The following is a 27,500-nucleotide window of genomic DNA, read 5'->3' on the forward strand; positions in this document are numbered from 1 at the left end:
TGGAAAAGATAAAAAAAAAATTACGAACCTCAGAAGGAAAGAGAAAAACGATGAAAAAAACATAAAACCTGAAGTCAAATTAAACAAACACAAATGAAATAATGACAAAAAAAAAATAAAGAAAAGAACAATACCGTAATAAAGACAGAATCAGAATCACGGGAAAAAAAAAACAATTACAAAGAAAACTCAACGAAGACAAAAGGAAGAAAGGAAAATGTCGGTGGAGATAACAATATTGAAAGTCGAGGGAATGAAGAAAGGGAGAGGAGGAGGAGGAGGAGGAGGATGGTGAGAACAGGTGGATAGGAGAGTCAATCAATGCAAAGGTCGTGACGGTTGTTAAACGCTGAAGCAAAATGGATTCCTGGCGAGACAGTGAAAGGAAGAGGAAGAGGAGGAGGAGGAGGGAGAGAAAAAAGGAAGACAAAAAATATAAGGTCAAGAGAAATAAGAAAAGATGGAAAGTAATATGAAAGAAGAAAGGGAAGAAAATGTGAGAAGGAACATGATATTAATGAAAGAGTTGGATGTAGGAGAAAGTAAATCAAAGGGATGGAAGAAGGGAATAAGGAGAAAAAGAGGGAAAATAAGAAAAAAATGAGAGAAGGAACAGAAAATAAATGAAAGTGGAGAGTGTAGGAGAAAGGAAAGAAACGAAAAGAAGAAGGTAATTAGGAAGGAAAATGGAATAAAAAGAAGAAGAAAGGGGAGAAAATAAGAAAAAGAAAAGGAGAAAGAGGAGGAACCGAATACAAATGAAAGTGGAGAATAGAAGGAGAAAGGAAAGAAGAGGAAAGGAAGAAGGTAATAAGGAAGGAAAAGGGAATAAAAAGAAGAAAAAAGGGGAGAAAATAAGAAAAAGAAAAGGAGAAAGAGGAGGAACCGAATACAAATGAAAGTGGAGAATAAAAGGAGAAAGGAAAGGAAGGAGGTAATAAGGAGGAAAAGGGAATAAAAAAGGAAGAAAAAGAAAATAAGAAAAAGAAAGAATGAGGAGAATGTGTAAAAAAAAGAAGAGGAAGGAGGAGGATACGGAAAAAGATTACTAGAAAAGAGATGAAGATGATGATTAAGGAGGAGGAAGAGGATAAAATGTTAGATGATGAAGAAAAGGAAGAACAGAAGGAGGAGGAAGAAGAGGAGACAGAGGAAAAAGAAATGGGAGGAAGAGGAAGAAAAATAAAAATAAATCGAAGAAGAATAAAGAAGAATAAATAAAAACCCTAATGAAAAGAGAAATCAGATACCAATTATGATAGGAGACGGAAAAGGAGGAGGAGGAGGAAGAAGAGGAATATCTGGCGGCATCTTTATTTATAACTAGAATAGGAACATGACGAAGAAGAGGAGGAGGAGGAAGTACAATAGGAACAGGATGAAGAAGATGAGATGATACGCGTTTTTTATGAGGGAAATGAGAATGAATAAGTATGATGATGACGAGGAGGAGGAGGAGGAAGAAGAGTATGGAGGGAGGAGAACGAATACAAGAAAGAAATGAAGAGGAAGGAAAAAAAAGAATAGAATAAGAATTAGGTGGAACAGGAACAAGAAAAGTAAGAAAATAAAGAAGAGGAAGAGGAGGAGGAGGAACAGGAAAAATAAAGTGAGTGAAGGAAAATGAGAATAGGGGAGAACAAGGTAAATAATAAAGAATAGAAGACAGGAACAAAATGAAAATATGGGAAAAGGAAGAAAAGAAAGGAGGAAGAGGAGAAGAAATAACAGTAACCGAAACATGAAAAATAAAGGAAGAAAAAAAAGATAAAAAGGAAGAGGAAGGTAAAAAAATAAAGAATAGAAGAAAAACAGAAGAATATAGGAAAGAAAACAAGAATAAGAGAAGGAAGAGAAGCGAAGTAGAAAGAGGAAAAAGAAGAGGAAGAGGAAGAGGAGAAACAATAGGAGCATAAAGAGGAGAAAAGAGGGAAATTCTATGGTTGTTGAAGAGAAACTGTTGACCATTTTGTCTTTTTTGGTGCGTGTCAAACCCCCCCCCCTCTCTCTCTCTCTCTCTCTCTCTCTCTCTCTCTCGATAAGCGTGTGTCCTGCTGGGGGCGTGAAGGACTCGTGGGGAGGGAGGGAGGGAGAGAGGGAAGGAGAAAATAATGGAGGAAGGAAACTGGGAATAAGAGGGACGAGGTAAAACGTCGACTCAAAATGCAGAGACAGAAATTCATCACAAGCAACGTGAAAAAAAAAAAAAATAAGTAAATGAATAAGAGGAAGGGAAGGAGGAAGAAGAGGAGAAACGAAAGAAGCAAAAGCACAGAAGAGGAAAGAAAAGGAGGAGGAGAATGAAAGGGGAGAAAGACGAGGAAAAGCACAAAGATGAAGGAGGAAAAAGAAAGAAAGAAGGAAAGGGAAGCGAATAAGGATGTAGGAGGAAGAAAAGAAGGAAAAACGAAGATAGGTAAGAAGGAAGGAGGAATAAAAATATGAATAAAGGAGATAATAAGGGAAAACAAGAAAAAGAGAAGAGGAAGAAGACACGGATACAAGGATGAAGAGTAACTGAAGATGTGGGAAGGGGAAAGAAAGAAGGAAAAAAGGAGGTAGATAATAAGGGGGAAGGAGGTATGAAGAAAGAGGAAGATAATAAAGAGAAAAATAGAAAAAGAGAGAAAAAAGAAGACACCAGGAAAAGAATGAAGAGTAACTGAAGATGACGCGAAGAATCTTGTGGATGATATAAAGAAAAAATCAAAAGAAAGGAAAATGACGATGCTTTTAAAACTTAGTGAATGTTGAAGATAAAAAAAACAAAACAATTGAGATAGAGAACAAGGAAAATAAGGATGTTGCCAAAATCTCGTGAAAGTTGTAGTTGATAGAAGATAAAATGAAAACACAGTGAAAATAACTATGATTTGAGAACCCAGTGAAAGTTACAGTCGATAAAAGTGTAAAGAAGATAAAAAAAAGAAGAATGAACGATGCTTTTAGAAACTAGTGAATGATGTAGACAATATTATAAAAAAACGGATAAAAATAGAGAAGAATGCGGCTGTAAGAACTTAGTGAATGTTGTTGTTGATAAAATTGCAAATGAGATAAAAAAAGAATATGATAATGGTGCCACAACCTAGTAAATGTTGCTGTAGATAAGAAAACAACAAAATATTATATAGCTCCTTAACCCTCAAAATATCAGCACCTCTGTTTTGCCCTTGAACTGCCTCCTTTACTGTAAAAATAAACTATTACGAAACACTAAAAAAAAAACAAAAAAAACGTATAGGCACCACATACCTTTCCTTAACGGACCTAATCAGACAGACAGAGACGAAAACAGAAACAGACAAACACTTATAGACAAAGACGAAAACAAACAGACAAACACTTATAGACAGACGGATAGAAGCAGCTACAGATGAGATTAATAGCCCTAAGCTGACAGGCAGACAAACGACAAACAGACAAATAAAACTATATACGAAAACAGAAACAGATGGAAAATGAAAGACATGGATGGATTTGAACAGCCAGACAGACAGATAACGGTCCTAAGCAGACAGACAGGTGTAGAGGACCGGGCAGGTGCGGTGCGTGGGCTGATCATTGCCACCTGGGGAGCCGTGAGCCGCCGCCACACACCTGTCGAAGCAAACAGGTAGCAGACGGACAGGTAGACAGGTAGAGATGGATTGGTGGTCATGTGAAAGGGAGGAAAGCTATAAAAAAAGAAATATAGGAAGAAAAAACACAAAAAAACTCGTGGAAATAGAAGTTCAGAGATATTGGATAAAATTCACACACACACACACACACAGACACACACATATACACCAATACAGAATGTTGTGTGTGTGTGTGTGTGTGTGTGTGTGTGTGTGTGTGTGTGTGTGTGTGTGTGTGTGTGTGTGTGTGTGGCGGGGGGGGGGAGATAAACCATTGTTGTTTGTTTCTGTGGATGCTTTTGTCCGTTTTTTTCCCGGTCATCTTTTTTTACCCTTCCTCCTTTTTATTGTTTCCTCCTCCCAGTGTTTGATTTTTCTCTTTTCCCGCCTTCCGTGTTTGTTTTTTATTGTTATTGGCTGCTTCCTCCTCCTCCTCCTCCTCCTCCTCTTATTTGGTATTTAGTTTTTATATATCATAGCTGCCTGATTTTTTTTCCTTTTATTTTCTTGTTCCTATTTTTTTTTTTGCTACTACTACTACTACTACTACTACTATCACCACTAACTACCATCACCACTACTACGACCACCACCACTACTACTGCCACCACCAATACTACTACTACTTTTACAACCACCACTTCTAGGACCACTACTACTACTACTACTACGACACCACATCCATCTCTTCTTCTACAAAAGGATACAAAACTAATCAGCAAAAAAAAAAAAAAAAAAAAAAAAAATACAGCCCACAAAAGGTTATCTCGGTAATAAAATGAGAGATTCCAGGTTGCAACTTTTACTGATTTTTCATTTTTTTCTTTTTCGTTGTTTTTCGTCCGTCTTGCTGTAAATATCAACCTTCAACTCTGACAAATTAACTTCCGCTTAGAAATAGCAGGAACCTCCCGCCACCACCCTTCTCTCTCTCTCTCTCTCTCTCTCTCTCTCCTGCTTGGAATAATGAGAATAGATGGATGGATGGATAGATAGATAGAAATAGACTAACAAGTAACAATGGATAAAACCTGAAAACGAGACAGGACTCCTTAACGTGATGCGTAAGAAACAGGTAGAAAGAACAAGAAATAGTTGATCGGAAATACTAATAATAAATTTAATAAGAATTTGGTGATATAACAACGTAAAAATATTTCTCCTTCAGTCCATTCCATCTTCCTCCTCTCGCCCTGCCTTCTCTTATGTCGTCCGTCTATCTGTCTATTTCTCCCTGCCTCTACCTGTTCACCTCTACCTGTGTTTCTATATCAATTCTCTAATGTCTTTTTCGTGTCTATTTCTACCTGCTTCAACCTGTTTTTCTATATCAATTCTCTTATGTCGTCCGTCTACCTGTCTATTTCTACTTGCCTTTACCTGTTCACTTCTACCTGTGTTTCTATATCAATTCTCTTATGTCTATTTCGACTGCCTCTACCTGTTCACCTCTACCTGTGTTGCGATATATATTTTCTTAAGTCTTGTTCGTCGACCATTTTACTTTATTAGTGTCTACCTGTGTTCCCCTCCCTTTACCTGTTGACCTGCCTACCTGTGCTGCTCCCTCGGCTAATGACGGCACCTGTAGCACGAGAACCCAATTACAGGGAACAGGTGCGCCGCAGGTGAACGTGTGGGCCCGAGGGAGGCGTGTCTGAGGAGGAGGAGGGGTGGCAGATGAAGGATAAGGAAAGGGAGGGAGGAGTAAAAGGAGGGATGGAGGTAGAGAGGTTATGAGAGGAATTCTAGTAAGCATTCCACGAGAGAGAGAGAGAGAGAGAGAGAGAGAGAGAGAGAGAGAGAGAGAGAGAGAGAGAGAGAGAGAGAGAGAGAGAGAGAGAGATAACGTTATATAAGCAAACAGCCAAATTGACTTTTTCCATTTTTTTCATTCATAACAAAAGCACTTCTTAATCATCGTACGTTGGCATGTCAATATCGTACATCTGAACACACAAAGCCGATATTTTCCTCTTCCTCCTCCTCCTCTTCTTCTTCTCTTTCTTCTCCCTCTTCTTCTTCTTCTCTTTCTTCTTCCTCTTCTTCTTTTTCTTCTACTTCTTTCTTCTTCCTCTTCTTCTTTTTCTTCTACTTCTTTCTTCTTCTTCTTCTTCAGTCTCGAGGAAGTAATTGTTCGCATCAGTAAATAATGTTGTAACGGCTTGTTTGCCTTCCTTTATGCTCTGTTATTGAATCACCTCGGTTTTTTAATTTATTTTTTCGCTTTCCTTCACCTTTTATTTGGTTTAGACTGCATTGTCTCTCTCTCTCTCTCTCTCTCTCTCTCTCTCTCTCTCTCTGATCATCTTCTCTTCCTGCTTTTCTTTGTTTTTTCTGCTTTTTCTCCTCCCTTTTTCTGGATCTTTTTTTTCATCTCTTCTTCCTTTTCCTTTCATTTGTTTTTATCTTCTTCCTCTTTCTTCACATTTTCTTTTCTCTTTCTCTTCATGCTTTCCTTTTACCCTCCCCGTTCTTCTTATCTTCCTCCTCCTCAGTTTCCTTCTTTCCCTCCTCCTACATGTCTTCCATAACATCTTCCCTTTACTCCACTTCTTTTTCTTCTACTTCTCTTTCTTCTTCCTCTTCTTCCTAACCCTCCGCCTACTCCTCCATTTCATTCTATCACATCCCTTTTCTTCTGCCTCTCCTCCTCCTCCTCCTCTTCGTATTCCTCCTCCTCCTCCTCCTCCTTCCTCATCTTCATTATGGTTCAATAATTATGAATTCCGAACATGCCGTTATGATGGGACTTGCCTCTGTGTGTGTGTATGTGTGTAGATGACTCCGCTTTGATAGTTAGTTAGTTAGTCAATGTGTGTGTGTGTGTGTGTGTGTGTGTGTGTGTGTGTGTGTGTGTGTGTGTGTATGACAGTCCGCTTAGTTAATTAGTTAGTCAGAAAGTTTGTGTGTGTGTGTGTGTGTGTGTGTCAGGGGAAGAAAATGGCAGGAAATAAATACCAATGAATCAGGAAACAAAAGACAGACAAACGGTAAAAGAAAGATACGAAGGGAAGGAAAAATATGTACGACTCTCTCTCTCTCTCTCTCTCTCTCTCTCTCTCTCTCGCATTCCTCAGTCCCCGGGAACCACAGCGTTGCCACATCTGACCCATCAAGCTTAGTCAGTGTTGCCACATGAGAGAGAGAGAGAGAGAGAGAGAGAGAGAGAGAGAGAGAGAGAGAGAGAGAGAGAGAGAGACACAATAAAGAAATAAATAAAAGAAAAAAACAAAGGAAGTGAAAGATCAAAACGAATATAAAAACCACGTAATCAGAGAGAGAGAGAGAGAGAGAGAGAGAGAGAGAGAGAGAGAGAGAGAGAGAGGAAAAAGCCCCCATTAGCGTGCTTGTTAAAGGTTAAATGACTCAGATAAACAATGCGAGGGTTTTGTGTCCGGCGGAATAATTAACAGGAAGAGGAGGAGGAGGAGGAAGGGAGGAAGAGGGAAGTTTTTAACGAGGAGGTAATTTAAGAGAGGAGAGAAAAAGGTGTTGGTAAAGGTTAATGAGCACGCTTTCTTATCTCGCTTCTGAGAGAGAGAGAGAGAGAGAGAGAGAGAGAGAGAGAGAGAGAGAGAGAGATTAAGCAAGCAAATACCTTTCTCTCTCTCCCCCTCAAACACACACACACACACACACACACACACACACACACACACACACACAGGCACGAGATGAGCAGGATTAAAAAGAAAATGAAGCTGTAGATTACCTGTGCGTGATTGACTTAGCGGTGAGCCAATCTTACCTGCCCGTTACCTGAGAGAGAGAGAGAGAGAGAGAGAGAGAGAGAGAGAGAGAGAGAGAGAGAGAGAGAGAGAGAAGAGGGTAGATATATAGAGACAGGTTGATGATAGATAATGATAAATGAAGAGAGAGGTTTAAATATAGCTTGATAAAAATAGATAGAAAGAGCGGATGATATAGATAGAGGATAGACAGTGATAATGTTAAATAGATACATAGATATAGATGGATAAATAGAAGAAGAGAGAGAGAGAGAGAGAGAGAGAGAGAGAGAGAGACGCTGATGGGCAGAGACAAACACACGTAATTAAATGTAGTAAAAAGAATATACAAAAAACGACAGGAAGTATCGTGACACACACACACACACACACACACACACACACACACACACACACACACACACAGGAAACGCCTCTCGGTAACATCCTGGAGAAATCGATCCATTCTTCTTCTTTCCACGTTTTTTCTTTCCTCGAATCTGTCGTAAGAAAAAACTCTGAGGAAGACGGAAGGAAATTAACAGCCAAGAAAGTACGTGGAGGTTGAAATGGAAATTGAAGTAGAAATTGACCGTAAAAAACGTAAAAATTAAAGTACAGAAAAAAAATATATATGAGAATTAAAAGCAGAAATTGAGGAATGTAAGAAAAGTACAATATTGAAAGCAGAAATTGAGGAATGTAATAAATAGTACAATATGAAAATAAAAATAATATATGAAAACTGCAGTTGATATTAATAAAAGTTAAAAAAGTGTGTGTGTGAGAGAGAGAGAGAGAGAGAGAGAGAGAGAGAGAGAGAGAGAGAGAGAGAGAGAGAGAGAGGTTGTTATATACTACGACAAATAAAAGTACTTAAGAATTCATATTAAAGTAGGAAGTGACAAGAGGAAAAAAGTGATGTAATGAAAGGAAATTGTTTAGCTCCCGTGAATTTTTTTTATTCGTGGCTTCGTTCGTAAACTTTCTATATCAAAAAAGAAAAAGTAGTCCGATTTTTTGTTTCATTTTGTTGATGAAACTTTTTTGTACGAGTTTCACGTCTTGTAGTTCATTGTTACATTTTTTTTTATTTGTGGTTACGTCTCTCTCTCTCTCTCTCTCTCCAGATTAATGTTTTCGTTTTATACTTACTTTTCCTTTGTCATTCGTACATTTTTTTTTCTTTTCACACTTTTCTATTGTTTTTTCCTGATATTTTGCAATTTTGTTTTTCCTTTCCTTCTGAAACTTTTCTTTTTTCATATTTACTTTTATCTTTTCAAACTTTTCCATTGTTTTTTTTCTAATATTTTGCAATTTTCAGTTTTTCGTTTCCTTCTGACACTTTTCTTTTTATTTTTCTCGTCTTTTTAAACTTTTTCTATACTCTCTACGTTTTTTTTTCTTTGACAACATATTTTTTTTCCTTTCACATTTTTCCATATATTTCTCTCTCTCTCTCTCTCTCTCTCTCTCTCTCTCTCTCTCTCTCTCTCTCTCCACAGCTCATATCATATCAATATTTTCCAGCCGAGTAAATCGTTCTTTGATGCAGTTATGATCAAGAGCCGTGAATTATGGTGCTTGACAGTGCGGGGAATAATAGTTGCTTTGCCTTTGTTTGTCTTCGCGCAGCATCCGGGCGTGAACCACTTAGAGGATGCTTAATCATACCTTTTAAATCTAATTACTTACACGTGTTTTTAAAAAGGATATTATAAAAGTTTGGGTGGTTTTAGTTGTTGTTTTATTTTGCTTAATGTGTGTGTGTGTGTGTGTGTGTGTGTGTGTGTGTGTGTGTGTGTGTGTGTGTGTGTGTGTGTGTGTGTGTGTGTGTGTGTGTGTGTGTGTGTGTGTTTGAGTTCGTGTGAGAGTTACATTCGCCAGACGTTCACAAACACACACGTCACTCACATTAGGCAAGACTTGGACACACATCGTTATTGCGTGTGTGTGTGTGTGTGTGTGTGTGTGTGTGTGTGTGTGTGTGTGAACGGTTCTCCAGCTGTGTTTGCTCTCTGTTCTCACACACACACACACATATCATACGGTAATGCCAAAACAGTTCGGAAATGACTCTTTAAGAAAAACAAGTTCCAGTGTGTGTGTGTGTGTGTGAAGGAAAGATGAAGAAATAAAAAGAAAGAAGTATGGGAAGTGGGTGAGGAAACGAGAAGGGAAAAAGAGGAGCGAGGAGAAATGAAGGAAGGAACGATGATGAGGAGGAGAAAGAAGAGGAAGAGAAAGGGGAAACGGTGAAGGCAGGTAAGGAGGAGAAGTAAGAGGAATAGTCGAGCGAGGAAAGAGATAAATGAGAGTAGGAATGAGGAGGAAGAGGTGGAGGAGGGAAGGAGGAGCAGGAAGAGGAAGAATATAGCGATACATGTTGGAAATAATTATGCCATGGGAAAAAAAAGACGGAATTAATGGGAATGATAAGCGGAAAGCGGACAAAAAGAGGAGGAGGAGGAGGAAAAGTAAAGAGGGCGGGAGTGGAAAGGGAGGAAAGAGGGTGGAAGGGGAAAGGGAGGAAGGAGGGTGGAAGGGGAATGGAAGGAAAGATGATGAAAGACAAAAGGGGAAGAAACAAATATGAAGGAAAGAAAAGTATGTTGGAAGATGATAAAAGAGAACGAGAGGAAGGAAGTCGGTGAAGAGAGAAGGGAAGGAAGAAGACAGAGGAAGAAAGAATGGAGATAAAGGAAGGAGATATAAGAAAAGTAGATAGAAAATTGAAAATAAAGAGGACCAAGAAAAGAATGAAGAAGAGAAGTGAATGAGGAAGGGAAGGAGATAGAAAGATGGAAAAAAAGAGAAGACAAGAAGAAAGAAGATAGGTGATAATAATAATGAGGAGAAGGAGGAGGAGTAAGGAAGAGGAGACAGGAAGACAAACCAATAGAGGACAAGAGGAAGAAGGAAGAGTAGGAGGAGAAGGAGGAGGAGAAGGGAGGGGAAATAAGTGTTGACCTACTTGTTCGTGTGACCGACGTGGCCGTGTGTGTGTGTGTGTGTGTACTGGCATAACGTTCACAGGCTTCGCGCACATACACAATCAGACGAACACACACACAAAAGATGCATAATGTTCTGAGGTCACACACACACACACACACACACACACACACACAAAGAATGAAGAGTAGAGAGAGAGAGAGAGAGAGAGAGAGAGAGAGAGACCTGTAACTCCATGTATTGGCTCATTATGGCCACGGTAACTCTCCTTTGTTTTCATGTATTACCCAGCCTCTCTCTCTCTCTCTCTCTCTCAATTAATCTATCTATCTATCCATCCAACTACCCCCCCCCTCTCTCTCTCTCTCTCTCTCTCTCTCGCTATCTATCTATCTTATTATTCTCATTGACAGTAAAGCATAAACTAGTGTCGTCTGTATTTAGATCAGAATAATTTGCCTTTGCTTCGTGTATTGTCTCTATTAATTATTTTCACAGTGCTCCTTCCTTCCACTTGTTAACTTGTACCATTTCTTCCTCTCACTTCCCTTGTTTTCTATCTCCAAACGTTTTTCTCTTCATTATTTTTACAGCATTCTCACTCTTACTAATTCATCCATACATTCCCTACCTCTCTTTTTCCCAAGTCTTTCTATATCGAACCAATTTTCTATCTTCATTATCTTTTACAGCATCCTCCCTTTCTCTAGTTTATACATACCTTCCCTACCTAGCTCTCTCTTTCCCTAGTCTTTCTATATCTAACCATTTTTCTATCTTCATTATCTTTTACAGTTTCCTCCCTCTCTCTAGTTTATCCATACCTTCCCTACCTCTCTCTTTCCCTAGTCATTCTATATCTAACCATTTTTCTATCTTCATTATCTTTTACAGCATCCTCCCTCTCTCTAGTTTATCTATACCTTCCCTCCCTTTTATTTCCTCAAAGACTTTCTCATCAGTTTTTTTCGTACTTCATTCTCTCTCCTCCTCCCTGCCTCTTCCTTCTGTCTCTTTTATCATCTTGTCTTTCTGTCTCTCAGCATTTTTCACACACGCCTTTCCTCTTCCTTCCCATCATCAAGTCTTCGTCTTCCTTTCCTCTACCTGACAGTTCACCTCCTTCCTGCACTTAAAACCTCTCTCCTGTTTGCTCATAATCTTTCCTCTCCCCTCACCAGCTCACTCACTCTTCCAAACACCTGGTCCCGTTTCCTCTCCCACCTGTACAGCTCATACTTGACACCTCTAATCCTTTAACACCCCACCTGCTTGCCACCATTCACCTCCCTCCCCTCCTAAACACCTCATCCTCCTTTTCTTCTCCCACCTGTTCACTAATACCTGTACAGCTCATCCAAACACCTCTAATCCCTTGCCTCCCCTACCTTGTCACACCTGTTCCTCTCCCTGGGCTCCATTCATTTCACACCTCCTCTTCTCCCTCGTCACACCTGTTCCTCTCCCTGGGCTCCATTCATTTCACACCTCCTCTTCTCCCTCGTCACACCTGTTCCTCTCCCTGGGCTCCATTCATTTCACACCTCTTCTCCCTCGTCACACCTGTTCCTCTCCCTCTCCTTATTTCTCTCCTTAATTCCCCTCTCCAACCACTTGCTTCCTCTCTTATCCTTCCTCTCATCATTTGCTCTTTTTGTTCTCCCTTCCCATATCCTCCCTTTTCCCTCACCACACTCGTCTCTCCATGATCCCCTCCCAATATCTTAATACATTTGTCCCTATCCTTATTCTACACTTGTCCCTCTCCTAATCCTTCTCGTCTATCCCTCTTCTATTATCTTACACTTACCCTACTCCTCCCTATCCTTATCCCTCTCCACATTCCTCTTTTAACCCGGTAGCCGTGACGGGCCAAATTTGTGGCTTTACTGTGTAGCAGCGACTGGCCAAATTTGTGGCTTTACCGTGTAGCAGCGACGGGCCAAATTTTTGCCATGATATAAACCCCCAAAAATAGATGATGCATAAACTGATCACAAATGCATTGATGTATATTATGAAATGGTTTGCATTAGTGATGATTTTTTTCCCATAAATTCGCTTAGAGGGGCCTTTAAGAAACATGATCCCTGCAGCTACTGGGTTAATATCTTACTACTCTTGAGCCTCTCCTAATTTTTGCGTCTATCCCTTCCTAATCTTACTCTGACTGCACTCCTCCCTCTCCCAGACACCTCAGCTCACCCTCTCTCCACTCCTCCCTCTCCCAGACACCTCAGCTCACCCTCTCTCCACTCCTCCCTCTCCCAGACACCTCAGCTCACCCTCTCTCCACTCCTCCCTCTCCCAGACACCTCAGCTCACCCTCTCTCCATTCCTCCCTCTCCCAGACACCTCAGCTCACCCTCTCTTCACTTCTCCCTCTCCCAGACACCTCAGCTCACCCTCTCTCCACTCCTCCCTCTCCCCGACACCTCACCACACCCTCTCCTCCTCCCTCTCCCAGACACCTCAGCTCACCCTCTCTCCACTCCTCCCTCTCCCAGACACCTCAGCTCACCCTCTCTTCACTCCTCCCTCTCCCAGACACCTCAGCTCATCCTCTCTCCACTCCTCCTTCTCCCAGACACCTCAGCTCACCCTCTCTCCACTCCTCCTTCTCCCAGACACCTCAGCTCACCCTCTCTCCACTTCTCCCTCTCCCAGACACCTCAGCTCACCCTCTCTCCTCCTTCCTCCACAGACATGGCCCGCTCCATGATAGCGCTGTTCATCGTGTCCTTCTTCTTCGTGTTCGTCGCCTTCTGGACGGGCGTGGCCGGCTGCTGGCGACGCTCTCCCGGCAACATCGCCTCCACCGCCATCCTGATGCTGCTGGCCTGTGAGTGTGTGGGCAGGAGAGAAGAGGATATGAGGAGAGGGACAGGGAATCTAGAGGAGGCTAAAGGGAAAGAAAGAAAGGAGAGGGGAGGGAGGTGGAGGACAAGGAAGGGGAAGAAGGATTTATGTTGAGAGGAGGCAAAAGGGAAAGAAAGGAGAGTGAAAGGGATATGAGGAGAGGGAAAAGGGGATGGAAGATGGATAAATGGAGAAGAAGCAAAAGGGAAAGGAAGGGAAGAAGGAATATAGAAGGAAGGATATATACGGAAGATAGAATAGAAAGGAGACATAAGAAGATGGAATAGAATAGAAAGGAGACATAAGAAGAATACATGGGCGGGGAGGAAAGATGTATTACGAGGAGAGAAAGGGGAAAGAAGTGAAGGAGAGATAGGATATAAAAAGATGGGATAGAAAAACGGAAACGGGAAAATAAGATGTTAAACGAGAATATCAGGAGGGGGTGAAGGGGATGGAAGAGAAGGAGGAGAGGGAAAAGGGGATGGAAGAGAGGGGGAGGGAGAAGGGGCTGGAAGAAAAGGGGTAAATGGGAAAAATGATACATGGAGAAGAAGCAAAAGGTCAAGGAAGGAGAGTGGGAATAATATAGAGGAAGGGGAGGAAAAGGCAAAAGAGTAGGTTAAATATGGAATGTATATGGGGAAGGAAGAAAAGGAGGTAGGGAAGGATAGAACATAAGGATAAAAGGGAAAGTGGAGATGGATGAGGAGTAAGATATAGGTAAAGGTAATTTTGGAGTAATACATTATCACTGAGCATGTCGTCAATGCTCATCTCTATACCATTGGTCCCTGAGTCTGTGGTGATGGCACCCTATGGTGATGGCAGTTGTGGTGCCATGACTGTACATTCAACCATTTACCTGAGTGATGTCTTATATCATGACAATGTTGCAGGTCTATTCTCCGCCGGCGGCATGGGTCTGTGGCACGGCGTGGAGTACTACGAGGAGGAGAAGCTCAAGACAGAGCCGTGGAAGGCTTCCTGGAACGAGGTAAACAACAACTCACTTGTCAATTACTCGTAATCATTTCACTTACCAGTAGACTGAACACAAACTAGTTTAAAGGTAATCATCCTAAATTGCATAAGGCCACAAGAATTAATATTTATATCTTTTTGATTCAAAAGTAAACTTCCCTCTTTGATGGATTTCAAAGACTATTTATTTTTATTTAGAAAAATCCATACGGCCATTGTACACAAGTTGATTCTCTTTATTGGCAATAATTTCCTCATTGTTCTTCAATGATAATTCTGTACCTCTGATAAGACAAAAGTTCCTTGAACATTTAAAGTCAACCAGATGATTAAAATTTAGGTAGTAACTCAGACTCCAGGAAAGAGTTTAATCTGATGTCTACATGCTTTGTTTGGTAACCTTAGCAGCCCGTTTTTAGCCCTTACCCAAGCACAGGCGAGCAGAGCTGCAGCAGCCACCAAGTGTTGCCGAGACTTCCCTGTGCATGTTTTTGTTCTCCCAAGGGAGTGTCCTGGTCCCTCCATGTCTTGGTTCACTGATGGTGGCCCCCAACCTCCTCCTCCTCATCCTTCCTCATCCTGTAACTATTCTTCCTCCATTCCAGATCCTTGTTTTGTGGTATCTCTCCTCCTCATCTTCCTGGTTTGTCCTCATAACCTTGAATGTAACACAACAAAATGCATCACAAACTCCATCACTCACTTGTATTTACTCATACAACAACTCAACAAAAAAACTACTTTCATACATCCATGGCCTCATTGTACATTCAGTGCAACACCACCAAACCATCAAACACCTCACACTAAACCCACTGTAAATCCCTCTTGCCATTCTGTAACTTCCCACAATAATCTTTCTGGTTCACAATAACCCAGCAACAGCCTTCCTTTCAGCCTCTTGTCTTGTCTGTTGTTCCTCTTGAGGCGCGTCACTTGAGTGCCTCCCTGTAGCCTCCCCCTTGGGTCTCCTGTGACCTGCGTGCTCTCTCCCGGTAGATCTTGCAGGACGCCACCACCATCCAGTACGACTGGTCTTATATGATCTCCTGGGTCGGCACTGGCATGGCGCTCATGGCCTTCTGTCTGTTCCTGGGGGCCTCACAGTGCATGCAGGGCGAGCAGCAGCGAGAACAGGCTAAGCAGATGCAATACATCATGCCAGGTATTCCTTTAGCCGACCCCCAATTACTTATTTCTCTTTTTTTCCCCAAACTTCACTCTCCCGTCCTCCCAGCTTCCTCACTAATACTTTCTCTGGTAATGCTGTTCTCACTACAAAGACTCAGCCTCACACTTGTGCATCAGGTGGTGGAGACTTGGTGGTGATTTTATGGGGTTGAGGACAAGGGAAGTCATGGGTTCAAGAAAGCTTGACATGCCCACCAACAACAACAACAACAATAACCACCAGAAGGCAATGTGTTGAGGGTGAGTCTTCCTCCCGGCTCCACCATCACCTCCTAACACCCTAATACTAACCCTGCATGCCCCCCACACTGCACCAGGACCTCCTCCTCACCCCAGCTGTACATAAGAGCAGTGTAGCACAGCACGGCACAGCAGGAGGGAGGGAGGACAGACTGGGCTTGGCTGTGGCTCTAACCTGCAGCTGCCAGTGGATGGCCCCCACCCACCCCCAAGCTATAGTGCAGTGTGGGGCCCCCTGGCTAACGCTTGGTGCTATGGTGTTGCAGCTGCTGATTGAGAACACCAACGTTGTGTACGACTGGTCCTATTTCATCGCCTGGATCGGGGTGGGCTGGACCCTCATCTCTGCCCTGCTGTTCTCCGGTGCCTCCGTGTGTCTGCGCAGCGAGCGGGAGCGTGAGGATGCCAAGAACATGGCCTACCTCATGCCTGGTAATGCTGCCGCCCTTTACAGACTGACACCCAGCCAGGCTGATGCCTCTCTCACCCTTAGGCTGCCCCCTCACCTCACCGGCACTAACCTCCCTCCCTTCCTCCCTCTCCTTCACTCTGTAAATATGTTGAGTGGTAGATATGCTGTACTTATTGTAAAGAAAATAGTTGAGCTACAAGTCTCTATAGCCAATCAACGGTTAGTGTGTAGCATTAGGCTAGTGTTGACTTCCTAACCCAAACTCTAAGGGACTGGTGTTCACTGGGAGCTGTGTCCACAAGACTGCTGCACATACCAGGAAGAGTTAGAGGTCTTTCAAGCATAGTTTAGACACAGTGTAATTAGTTGATGAGTCTCCACTGTATGACACAATGAAAACTTGCACTCTAGCCTTTGTAGATGTTGAGGTGTATTAATGAACCGGCAGTGTGTGATGCATGGACACGAGTGGGAGTAACCAACCAGCTCACTCGCTGACCTGACTAACAAGCACAACCACAGGCCACCACTGACCCGCTGCCTACCTCTCTACTTCTCTTTCTGGTCCTCATCAACCCTAGAACAGAACAGTGACACACAACCAACCTTTTGAGTAATACAGTTATTGCTAGAAGTCTTGTCCTCATCACAAAGTCTAGAGATGAGCTTCATAAATCTTATTTCCCATTCTGATCAAAGTTGAAAGCACGTATACAGTTATAAGTGTCCAAAACCTAGTCATTGCTTAACTTTTCTTTCCTCCCGTCACTGTGTCTGATGCTTTCAATATCAAGGCAAGAGAAATAACTTTGAGCTGTAGCTGTACATGAATAAGAGGGCTGGGCATTACCTTTCAATAATCAAAAAACTATTCCCTTATCTCAAAAAAAATAGCTATGGCAGTGCCTGTAAATAATTCTGGGAACGTATGAAAAAATAACATTAACCGTACCCAGAATATTTACCTAACAGGAAATAGCATCAGTGAAAGTGACATTCCTGAGAATCTTCTGAATGGGAAATACTGATGAAGAGTGTCACTTGCTGCTAACCTTAACATTTCTCAAGTCACTGGATAACTTTTTGAATGACCAGTAGCAATATGATGCAGAAGTAACACAACCCACCCAGAATTTCAAGTCAATTACATAACAGGAAATAAGTTAAGATTGTAAATACATTCCATATGACCTAACCCCTCACACCAATGGAACACAACACAACGGTTTAATATGCATACAACACAACACCCTAACATCCAGAGTATTAATTCAACACAGGGTTAGACTACTCACTGGATCGTCACTTTTCGTTAATGGATAACTAAATGCAAGACAGAAGGGGGCAATAAGGTGTTACTATATTGAGATGGCTTTTAATTGGGTCCTCTGGGTTGTACTTAAAACCAAATCATCGCTGCGAGAGGGATCTGAAGAACGACTAAGTTAACTCAATGGCCAACACACACCACCAGTAATGCTTGAAACCAAAATGTGTCGGTGCAAGAGGAGATGAAGGACACTGAACTGACAACACACACATACACACCCCACCAGTAATGCGTTAACCCAGTAGCAGCGGGGATCGTGTTTCTTAATGGCCCCTCTTAGCGAGAAGAATGAGAAAAAATCATCACTCACACAAACGATTTCATTATATATATCAATGCATTTGTGATCAGTTTATGCATCATCTATTTTGGGGGGTTTATATCATGGCACAAATTTGGCCCATCGCTGCTACACGGTAAAGCCACAAATTTGGGCCGTCGCTGCTGCCGGGTTAAACCAAACTGTGTTGCTGCAAGAAGATATGAAGAACACTGACCTAACACAACATAATAGCTAACAAATGGCAGAACACACACACACACACATACATACACCACCACCACCATCACCACTACCCCATACTTACCACCTCCTTCCCCTCCTCCCCACAGTGTACCCTCAGAAGCAGCAGTACCCATCTTACGGCTACGGCTACCCCGGCCCCTACCACTACGGCTCCCAGTATGGCCCCTACAACTACTAGTGGCCCAACACCCCCGCCACACTGGACCATGAGCCACACCACTACCACCACAAAGCCTGGGTGAGGCTTGGATATCCCCATGCCACACCACCACCACCACTACCACCGCCTCCTGCTAGCCACAAAGCCGCACTATAATTTATTTTCCACAAGTCTCTTTGTCGAGGTTGTGATTGTCACCTGCTGTTCACCATGACAACATGAGGGTCAATACCAGCTGGAGGTGCCATAATAGGAGTGTTATTACCTCCATCACTATCAGAAACCTTCCTCTACACCCTCAAGTCACCATCACTATGAATAAATATGGCACAATCACAAGGGTCTCTGCACTATTCTATTCACCATCAGAGAAAGACTACAGTGAACCTAAAGAAGAAAATATGACCCTGAATCCAGCCATGAAACCTTTTACCTGAATCTGAAAATAAATGAGAATGGAATGGAAATAAACACTCAACAAAAGGTGAACACAAAAGAAAACCACCATCTGTAAACACACTCAGGAGGATCGTCACACCTCACGAATAATGGAGACTTGTCACCAGCCAGGGGGATCAATACACCTTCAAGAACCATCAGGGGCCTTGCATCTGCTATCAGGAGGGCTGCCACACCTCCTTCTTTCACTACGAGAACAGCCACCCATTACCAGGAGAGTCACCACAGCTGCCCTCAAATTCTCACTCACCAGACAGAGTAGTGAATGATAGAATAGCCAATGATCAAAAGCTAAAGAATGGATGTTTAGACAATGTTGCTTACAGTCTGGGGCAGAATTTACTGTCTTGGCTACTGATACACCTCCACCAGTATCAGTAAACTTGCTATTATTGTTTGGTGGGTCACTATTGCCTGTCACTGACTAGTTAAGTCTGATCATCACAGTCACTGCCACTCCCCACTAACCCCAAAACACTAATCACCATCAAATAGTAACAAAGGGCACCAGGTCACCATTCCTTCAGTCATCACACTAATAATGCCCAGACCATTTTATCATCATTCTCCAAGTCAAGAAAAGTCTGACATTGAACATAACTCGGGAGGTCTTGTCATGTCTGGCCTTACACGTGTACAAAGCTCTCACAGTGGCAAGATATATTATGATGGTGATGAGATACATTTGTTATGACAGCATCAATAACAACATGCATCTCCTGTTAATGAAGAGTGGGGATGCTCAAAGGCAGTAGCACTTCAGTGAGCCAAGACACAGAATATTGCATACTGAAAGTGTGTTGTATATCCAATAGTTGAACGTCTGGGACCAATTACTGAAAATGAATATCAGCCTGGACCACTGTAGGGGAGGGTGTGGGATTAAATCTAGTTTTATATACAAAACAAGTTGCACAGGAGAGATTCAAGCAAGTGCAATGTACATATGTAGGACTTACTCGTTTTGCAATAATACTCAGAACTTGTAGACAATCGCAGCAAAACGCAGAAGCAGTCTGTTAAGGGGAGGCTGCTGAGGGGCTGCTGTTGTCTCCTCGGATGACGCATGCCAGCCACTGCCGCCGCCTCCCTGCATGAGATGAAATAAATATGAGCCCAGTGTTTGTGTGAACAGAGGAGTGTCTGTTTTGTGTTGACACTGCAGCTCTCTTGTTATATTTTTGTTTAGGGTATGTTGTGAGTTTTGTCGTGTTTAGTCCATCCAGTGCCGCCGCCGCTCCCTCGCCGCGGCCAAAACATTGTGTTCATGCTGAGTGGACAAGTTAGTGTTTTCTTTTGGTTTGGCACCATTTCTATAATCTTCACTTCTTCTGACACACTCTATTAAGACTACCTTCAAGGGAAAGTCATTGCAGAAGTCAGTATTTTCATCTGTTCATACACTCATGTTTTGGCATTTCTTGCTGTTCATGTACTTTCATTTATGTAGTTTCCTACAAATCACAGTTCACCTCCATGACCACTAACACGATGCTGTTTGGGCCACGACAAGGGAGTGACGGCAGCAGCAGACGGGTGTGTAAGTTGTTTATAACACAAGGTCTTTTTGGATTTTTTAGAAGAGGATATTCTCAGTATTTCCTTTCCTTAAGCTTTCATCTCCGTCATCTCCCATCCCTCCGTTCCTGACACTCTTGTTGTGGGAATGAGCACAAGGGAGTCTCTCGCCTTCTAACAGACACTCAGTAAGCGAGACTGAACTACACACTCGAGGCTGTTGTGAGCCGGGTGACACAGTTCTCTCGTGTATTGACATTTCACATCTCAACAAAACACTCGATCGCTCAAGACTTCACACTTTTTTATTTTTGTATGATGTAATTTTGTAACTGTATAATAACGATAATACATAGTAATACACTACGAAACTTGGCGAGCCGCGCCGTGAAAGACGTCTATACTGGTTGTACGTTTCAGACGCTGGCCTGTACATACGCTGCGTTAGACTCTGCCTCTTATTTATTAGGTTATGTCATGCTACTAATCTCTCTCCCTCTCACTTTCCCTCTGGAATGTTTGTTTTCTTATGTGACATGAGAGAATGTTGTCCTCACTCCATGGATGAGTGTGTCTGCCGCATCCTCCCTGGGAGGCAAACTGGCAGACACTGTTGACATGTAATACATTAGCATCAAGTGGTGTTCGTGTTCCATTTTTACTTTAAAAATTATGTCGAACAAATTTGTTAGATATTAATTTAACAAAGAAACACATGAATTTGATATATGTTAAAAAACTGCAGAGATCCCAGAGTTTGACTAAGCTGCCTTGAAGATTATCAATTGTATGTACTTGTCTTTCATTGGAAAGACAAGTTAGTCACTGTAAAGTTTTGGGTTATCTGCCTGAAGCAAAAAATCTTAACTCGATCAGAAAGATATTCAGGCATTATTATTATCAGCCTCTGGACTCTTAACATAAACAGCCAACTTACTGAGAGCACAAAATTGCTTATTGAAATGAGAATACACAAAGGGTACATGTATGATAATCAGTGAAATATGTCATGCATCAGTTGAATATAGGATTACATCTTTTAATTTTGCCTTAGATAATAAAAATGTGCCTTAAGCAATCACAGACTGACTTTGTGAGTCTTCTTGACCTAAGGAGCTCAAGCACTGTGCCTTCCACTGTCCTGAACACTGTACAACACGTTCCCAGATATGGAGTGACATGTTCCCTCAGGCAGGGTTGATGCCTCCCTTTTGAGGAAGAGAAAACTGTCCATGTATACATATGAAATAAATGTTTTGTATACCTGAGCCTTTCTACTCACCTGGATACTGCATGGGGGAAGGAGGGTTGGGTTGTGACCCAAGCAGGTGGTAGCCCAGGGTGTGGCGTGGGGATCCAGGTCAAACCTGTAAGGCAGAGAGACTGACTGGATCATAAACTATGACTGTCCTAGCTAGTGATCAAAGTGAAGAATCATCCTAAATCCTTAGATGTACATCTCATTAGTCAAACCACACCTGAGGCGACTTTTTTGTCTAGGATTATGTGGAAGGTGGAATAAGAGTCTGGACGTCACCTCAAATGCATTGCCAAACACTGACTGTGGTTGCAGCGGCAATAAAACGCCAGCATGGCCCAAAGTCTTTCTCTGAACACTGATTAATTGGAAGAACTTTGTGATGCAGAATCAATTACATGATTCCACTCGAACAGACAAAATTATGTTCATGACTGACTTTGTGCAGGATGCAATATCAAGTTCCATGACAAGAAATAAGGCCACCCACCCAGGGTTGAAAGTCATTACAATTCTTCAACAACTTTTATCTATCTATATCTCCGAAACCCTGCTCCCTCATGGGGACTTCCATCCAGGGGGTGGCTGCAGCAGAAGTGTCTCCATCTCTCCCTGTTCTGGCACTCCCTCTCAGCACATTCAATCCTGCTACTTCCAATTCTCTCGCTCCAATACTCACTCACCCTACTGATCCACTTCACAGGTGATTTTCCCCTGACACCCCCTCCCTCAATCCTTCCCTCATACACTCTCTCCACGAATTCATTCTCCCCCATTCTCTCCTACAACTTATCACTGGGAAAGGGCAAAAAGGCAGCAGTGATGACTTGTGGCCTTTAGTCCCAAGTTCATGTCTTGCCACAATTTTCAACTATTGTCAAGTAGTTGAAGACCACTCAGTTCCCGTCTAGATAAGCACATATCAATTCTACTTCAGTGACTTATGTCAAGAAGAGCACCAGGGCCCAGCAAAGGCCCAGCAAGAAAATTCTGTAATAATGGAGACATTAAAAAAATATTCACCCCTGCCACTAGTAGCCTGAGGCTAACCATCGGCCCTTCAGGAAAACCTACCATCACTGGAGTGCACAAAAAGTTACTGACCAATATCTCCTAAAAACAATCTTAAAAAATAGGTTCAGTAAACCCACATTTCTTCCACAAGCTCAATAGATAAAGTAAAATGTGTATGTCACATTTTCCATAAAAGATAAATAGAAAAATGTATAGGAGCAAGCTCAGAGTCAAGAAAAATTTTAAATTGAATAAATATTTTTTAGAAATATAGCTTTGGTATGATTTCTGGATCTCTACCAAAGGGCTTCTGTGTGTCCACCAATAGAAGGATCCACACTGGCTCCTCGCCTTGCTGCTGGTGAAGGCTTTGCTCCAAAACCTTGTGAACACCAACACCTGAATTATGCCTCACATGGTTTATCAGAAGGGTAAAACAAATATCCATTGTGTTATGTAAATACCACAATAACCCACAAATTCTGAGAATCGACTGAGCTGTTACAAAATTGCTATTCAGGTGATTGTAATGATTCCATGATGATTTCCAATACCAAATTTTCATGAATTCTTACTAAATTTTCCCCTCTAGGGGTGCAACACTTTCCCCCGTCTATACAATAAATTAAAGACAGGAGCAGACTCGACATGACTGTTTCCTTCTAGAACTCATGTTTAACCATATTTTTGATATAACAGCTATGAGGTGAACAGTTGCTTCAAGTCTTCTCCTGCCTCAATTTTATTTTAAAAATAAGTGAGAGTATCACTGAAAGTTTAGCAAGAATATTTGTTGTGAGAATGAACTGCAAGATGGACTGAGGAAGTATGTGGCAGAAAGCATTGTCCTCTGTGTGGCTCTCTCGTGGCCTCACACACACACACACACACACACACACACACACACACACACACCACTCCGATAGCTCAGTCGGTTACAGTGCTGCGCTGCCAGGTTTCACGGCACAGCAGGCAATGATTCAAGCCCTGCTCAGGCCGGGTGAATTGATTTGTCTCACAGCCCAAGAAAGGTAAGTGTTGCCTGGAATTTTTTTGTGGGTGGCCTGATTAATACTCCAAACAGGCCTTTTCTCTAATACAATTGTCCATGAAGCGTCTCTGATGTAAGAAAAACAAAAATAATAAGTTGGAGGTCCGGCATGGCACATTACAAGTTTTGAGGAGGCGAGAACACAGGAAAGCAGATTAGTGTACGGACTGAACAAGGCCTTGGTAGTGGAGCAAGGAAGAAATACTAACTAAACGTTAATTAAATGTTGAAATTGAAGTCAGGGAGATTAAATTTCTAGGACGAGGGGACATAGCTAGAAGGAGAAAGAAATGTGGGTCATGAGGGATTGCTGTCTGAAGAGGAGAGGGTCACTGAAGCTGCAAAGAAAATATAAAAATCACACAGACAGTTGATTCCTCTTGCTTTACATAGTTAAACAAAAAAATAACAACAGCAGACTCTTCCTGATGTGAATATTATAGAAGACGAAATTATCTATTGAGGATTTATGTGCAATCATATGAATCTCAGGTCCTATATTTACTCAGTGACAACATAAGACCAAAAGATGCTAAAAAAAATAAGGATGTTTATTGTAATTTTTTTCAAATGTTACATGGAAATTATATAGAAAAAACTTGCCTTCAATTAAATATACACTTACCACATTACCTTCTGTACCATGTTATACCTTGTCTTACACCTTATTCCATTACTATCTCTTATTGTTTACAGAGATGAAAAAAAAACTCATTCCTCTTTTGCAATATCATGACAGGTTACAGACGGCAGGAGGCGAGAAGGATGACCTGAAGGTGTGGTGGTGGTGGAGGGTCTGAGGTGAAGGGAGGGAGGCTAAAGGAAGCTGCTCAGGGTAGGACGTCAGTCTTGGGAGAATGATTACCAGCAGACAATCAATATCTGAAAGGGTTTAGAAAATTAAGAGTCTGCAAAGGATTAACTGAAGTAAGAACTATTTGCAAATGACTTGGTTAAATATTTGCAAAGGATTAAGTGTGTATGCCCCAATTAATAAATGGTAGGAGAGAGAGAGAGAGAGAAAGAGAGAGAACAGATTGAGATAATTTTGAGAGAAATTAGAGCAGTTTGAAAACTTTTGGGAGGGAAAGTAGATTATTTGTGTTAGGGAATATGGATGTGAATGCTAGAAGTGTGAAGATTGGTGGTTTGGTTGTTCGGTGGACGTTGATGGAGTGAATGAAAATGCACAATTCCTTGTAGATATTGGTGTTGAGATTGGTTTGCTCCTGTCGGACATCTTCTTTCAGTACAAGTTAATCAACAAGATGTATACTTGGGCAAGAGGAAATGAAAGGAGCCTCGTACATTACCTATACAGCAGTGGATAATAGGCTAAAAAGGATGTATTCGATGCAAAGGTTGTGAGAGGAAATGTTTAATGATTCTGACCTATTTTTGAGAGTAACAAAGTCAAGAATGACAGTGGCTACAATCAGATCTAGAGGGAAGGTGAAAATCACTTTGAAAAGCAGGAGCAAAAGCAAAATAGAACAGTACTAGAGTGAGTAAGGGGCCTGAGAATTTTAAGAGTTCAGTGGCCGGGGAAGTAAGTAGTTGGAAACATGATGTGGGGAAGAGACAAATGTGCCAATAAAGAAGTTAAAAGTAGGACAGGCACCACAGCTGGTAATGAATAAATAACTGCAGAAATGCTGAAATACTGAGGTGTAGCCTAAGTTATGGAGCGGATGTTGTGGATATATAATCTAGCCTGGGAGTGAGGTGCTGGAAGATTGGAGAAAGGCAATAATTGTTACTCTGTGAAAAGGAAGTATGGATATGATTGTGCGAGCTATAGGGGAATAAGCTCACTCAGTATGTCATAAAAGGTACATATATATGGAAGGGTTTTAAGTGTGAGGATGATGAGAATAACCGATAAAAGTGTGGACAACGAATAAGAGCTTTTTGTGAGGGTGAGGATGAGTGGATCAAATTTTTGCCTTATGAAGGAGAGGGAACTGTTTGCTGCTTTCTATGACAGGGTTAGCATGGAAGGCTAACGGGATGGCCGGAAAATAAGTGGTGTAAAAGGGCACTTGATGGGGTATATCGTTTTACAAAGATGTGAGTAGTTCTGTGTGTGTGAGCAGGGAGACGAGTGAGCGCTTTTGTGTAGTTGTGGGTGTGGGCCAGGGTGCCATCAAGGCTGTGCATGTCATCATTGTGTATGTATTGTATGAAAGAAATGAAAGCCAGAGGGGGGGAGTTGGGCTCGAAGCTTCAAGTGAGAGGTACTGGGTAGTCTTTAGTGGCAGGGTTTTTGGCAGATGACAGTGTTGTTGGCTAAAAATTGAGATGCTGCTGAGTATTGCGGATGATTTTATCAGGGAGTGTAAGAGGAGAAAGTTGAACGAAAATGCTGGCAAGGGTAAGGCTATGGTATTTGAAAAGGAAGAGAGCAGATCATAATACCTATATGGAAGGGTTTTAAGTGTGAGGATGATGAGAATAACTGATAAATAAATAAACTCGTGCAAAACCAAGCATGTCTTTTCCAGAGTTGACCAGCGATTCTGTTTAATATTTGAATAAAAGATTAAGACACCACAAAGGAGCTGGAACAGAGCATGGCCGTATATCTATAAATTCATACCGAGTACCGCCTTGAGCAAAGGGGCGGCGAGGGCGAGGCGGCGGCAGTGTGGGGAGCGCGGGGCCTCGGTGGGCGTGGTGGGCGTGGTGGGCGAGGGTCGTCAAGTTGTAACAGCTCGGAGCAGCGTGAGGACCGCCAAACTTGTCCCCTACCATTGTATCTTGATTGATTGATAGTTTATTGTTGCAGGTAAACAACAAGGGAGAAGGTAGGAACATGCCATCCCAACATTTAGTTTCCTGATGCTACTTACACATGTATCCTTAGTTGTATAATCACACTCTGTACTGCCTGGGGGTTGGGATGGCATGCTCCTCCCTTCTCCTTTGTTGTTTTACTTGCAACAATAAACTATCAATCAATCATCAATCAGGCGTGCCCAGAAAAGTTAGTTTCGGAATAAGTTACGAGTTGCATCTGGTGCACATAAATTTAAATTATTACTGAATTTGCAGTTTAATTTAACTATTTCCTGTGTGTGTCTATACGTTTGGAAAATAAAATAAGCCAACGAGCGGCCGCGTTCCTCTTACCCTGCGCCGTGAGGGATCATCACCCTCTGCTTTGAAATGATGCGGTCCAGACTCACTCCAGATTTCTTACTATAAACCATCTTTGACTGATTCACAACATTCATCCCGACTCTGTCTGGAGAAGCACCGTATATCCCAGTTTTAGACCGATTTGCAAATGTGTTCGGAACCCTGAATTAGTTCGATGTATCCGATATCCGAAATATCTAGAGGTCCGACATATGGAGGGTTTACTGTACATGCAGGGGAGAGTCATGAGAGAAGGAGGTGTGAGCACGTGGGTAAACAAGAGTATAAGGGGCAGCATTATCATCAAAATTCTGTCATAAGCGTCAGAGTGGGATGTACCACAGCAATCACGAATACCCACAGAGGAAATGAGCTACAGAAGAGAGGCATGTGCTGTGTCAGATTGGGATGGAGAAAGTATTGAAAGTATACGCGAGAGGATTGGTGTGGGTGTGACAGCGAATTAAGTGAATTGTGAAGTGGTTGAATGGGTAAAGTGTGGTGCTCTGAGATGGGTTGCCATGGACACATGATGAGAATGAATGAGAATGACTTTGTGAAGAGAATATGAGGGCAGCGTCGAGGGAGAGTGTCAAGGGGAAACCACCAGTGAAAAATATCAACAAAGTATATGAGTGGCTGCTGGAGAGAAAGTTGGCAGGCGAGGGACTGCGTGTGCTGCCAGGGAGTGCCAGAACAGAGAAAGCTGGAGACACTCCTGGTGGTGTTGCTGCCTCATTGAGGCAAGTTCCTGTGAGACAGCAGGGCGTTGGAGAGATAAACAGATGGATAGATTCAGTAGAGTATGTAATTAGCTGCATGCAAAATATTTGAAAGTGGTATGTTGACAAATAATTTGGTAAAATAGTTGATGAAATTAATTGCGTTTGTAAAGGAATTGTTAAATCACTTGCAATAATTATTTAGTTAAGTATTTGCAAAGGGCTTAGTAAAGTATCTGCAAAGGATTTAGTGTAATATTTGCAAGAAAAATAAAGTATTTGCAAAAGATTTGTAAAATAATATATGTAGTATTTGTGAAGGG

General features: G+C 42.0%; 1 protein-coding gene and 1 long non-coding RNA gene across 4 annotated transcripts in view; one reads left to right on the forward strand and one right to left on the reverse strand.

Annotated features, from left to right (window-relative positions):
* The window catches only part of LOC126985374 (uncharacterized), a 49,336-nt gene extending 28,082 nt beyond the window's left edge, over window positions 1-21,254 (forward strand). The window contains exons 4-7 of one of the 2 annotated variants that reach the window (XM_050840157.1): window positions 13,017-13,154; window positions 14,071-14,168; window positions 15,155-15,320; window positions 17,941-21,254. In XM_050840157.1, coding sequence (XP_050696114.1) covers window positions 13,017-13,154; window positions 14,071-14,168; window positions 15,155-15,320; window positions 17,941-18,032 — 494 coding nt within the window. In that variant the 3' untranslated portion in view covers window positions 18,033-21,254. Of the gene's footprint in view, window positions 1-13,016; window positions 13,155-14,070; window positions 14,169-15,154; window positions 15,321-15,852; window positions 16,019-17,940 lie in introns of both variants that reach the window. The other variant, XM_050840156.1, reaches the window with a different exon arrangement.
* LOC126985375 (uncharacterized) overlaps window positions 20,441-27,500 on the reverse strand; it is a 28,845-nt gene continuing 21,785 nt past the window's right edge. Inside the window, exons 2-3 of one of the 2 annotated variants that reach the window (XR_007738656.1) lie at window positions 24,085-24,196; window positions 20,441-21,358 (exon numbers count right to left, since the gene is read on the reverse strand). This is a non-coding gene — a long non-coding RNA (uncharacterized LOC126985375). Of the gene's footprint in view, window positions 24,197-27,500 lie in introns of both variants that reach the window. The other variant, XR_007738655.1, reaches the window with a different exon arrangement.

The sequence above is a fragment of the Eriocheir sinensis genome, chromosome 59 (assembly GCF_024679095.1).
Source record: "Eriocheir sinensis breed Jianghai 21 chromosome 59, ASM2467909v1, whole genome shotgun sequence".
Classification (NCBI taxonomy): Eukaryota; Metazoa; Arthropoda; class Malacostraca; order Decapoda; family Varunidae; genus Eriocheir; species Eriocheir sinensis.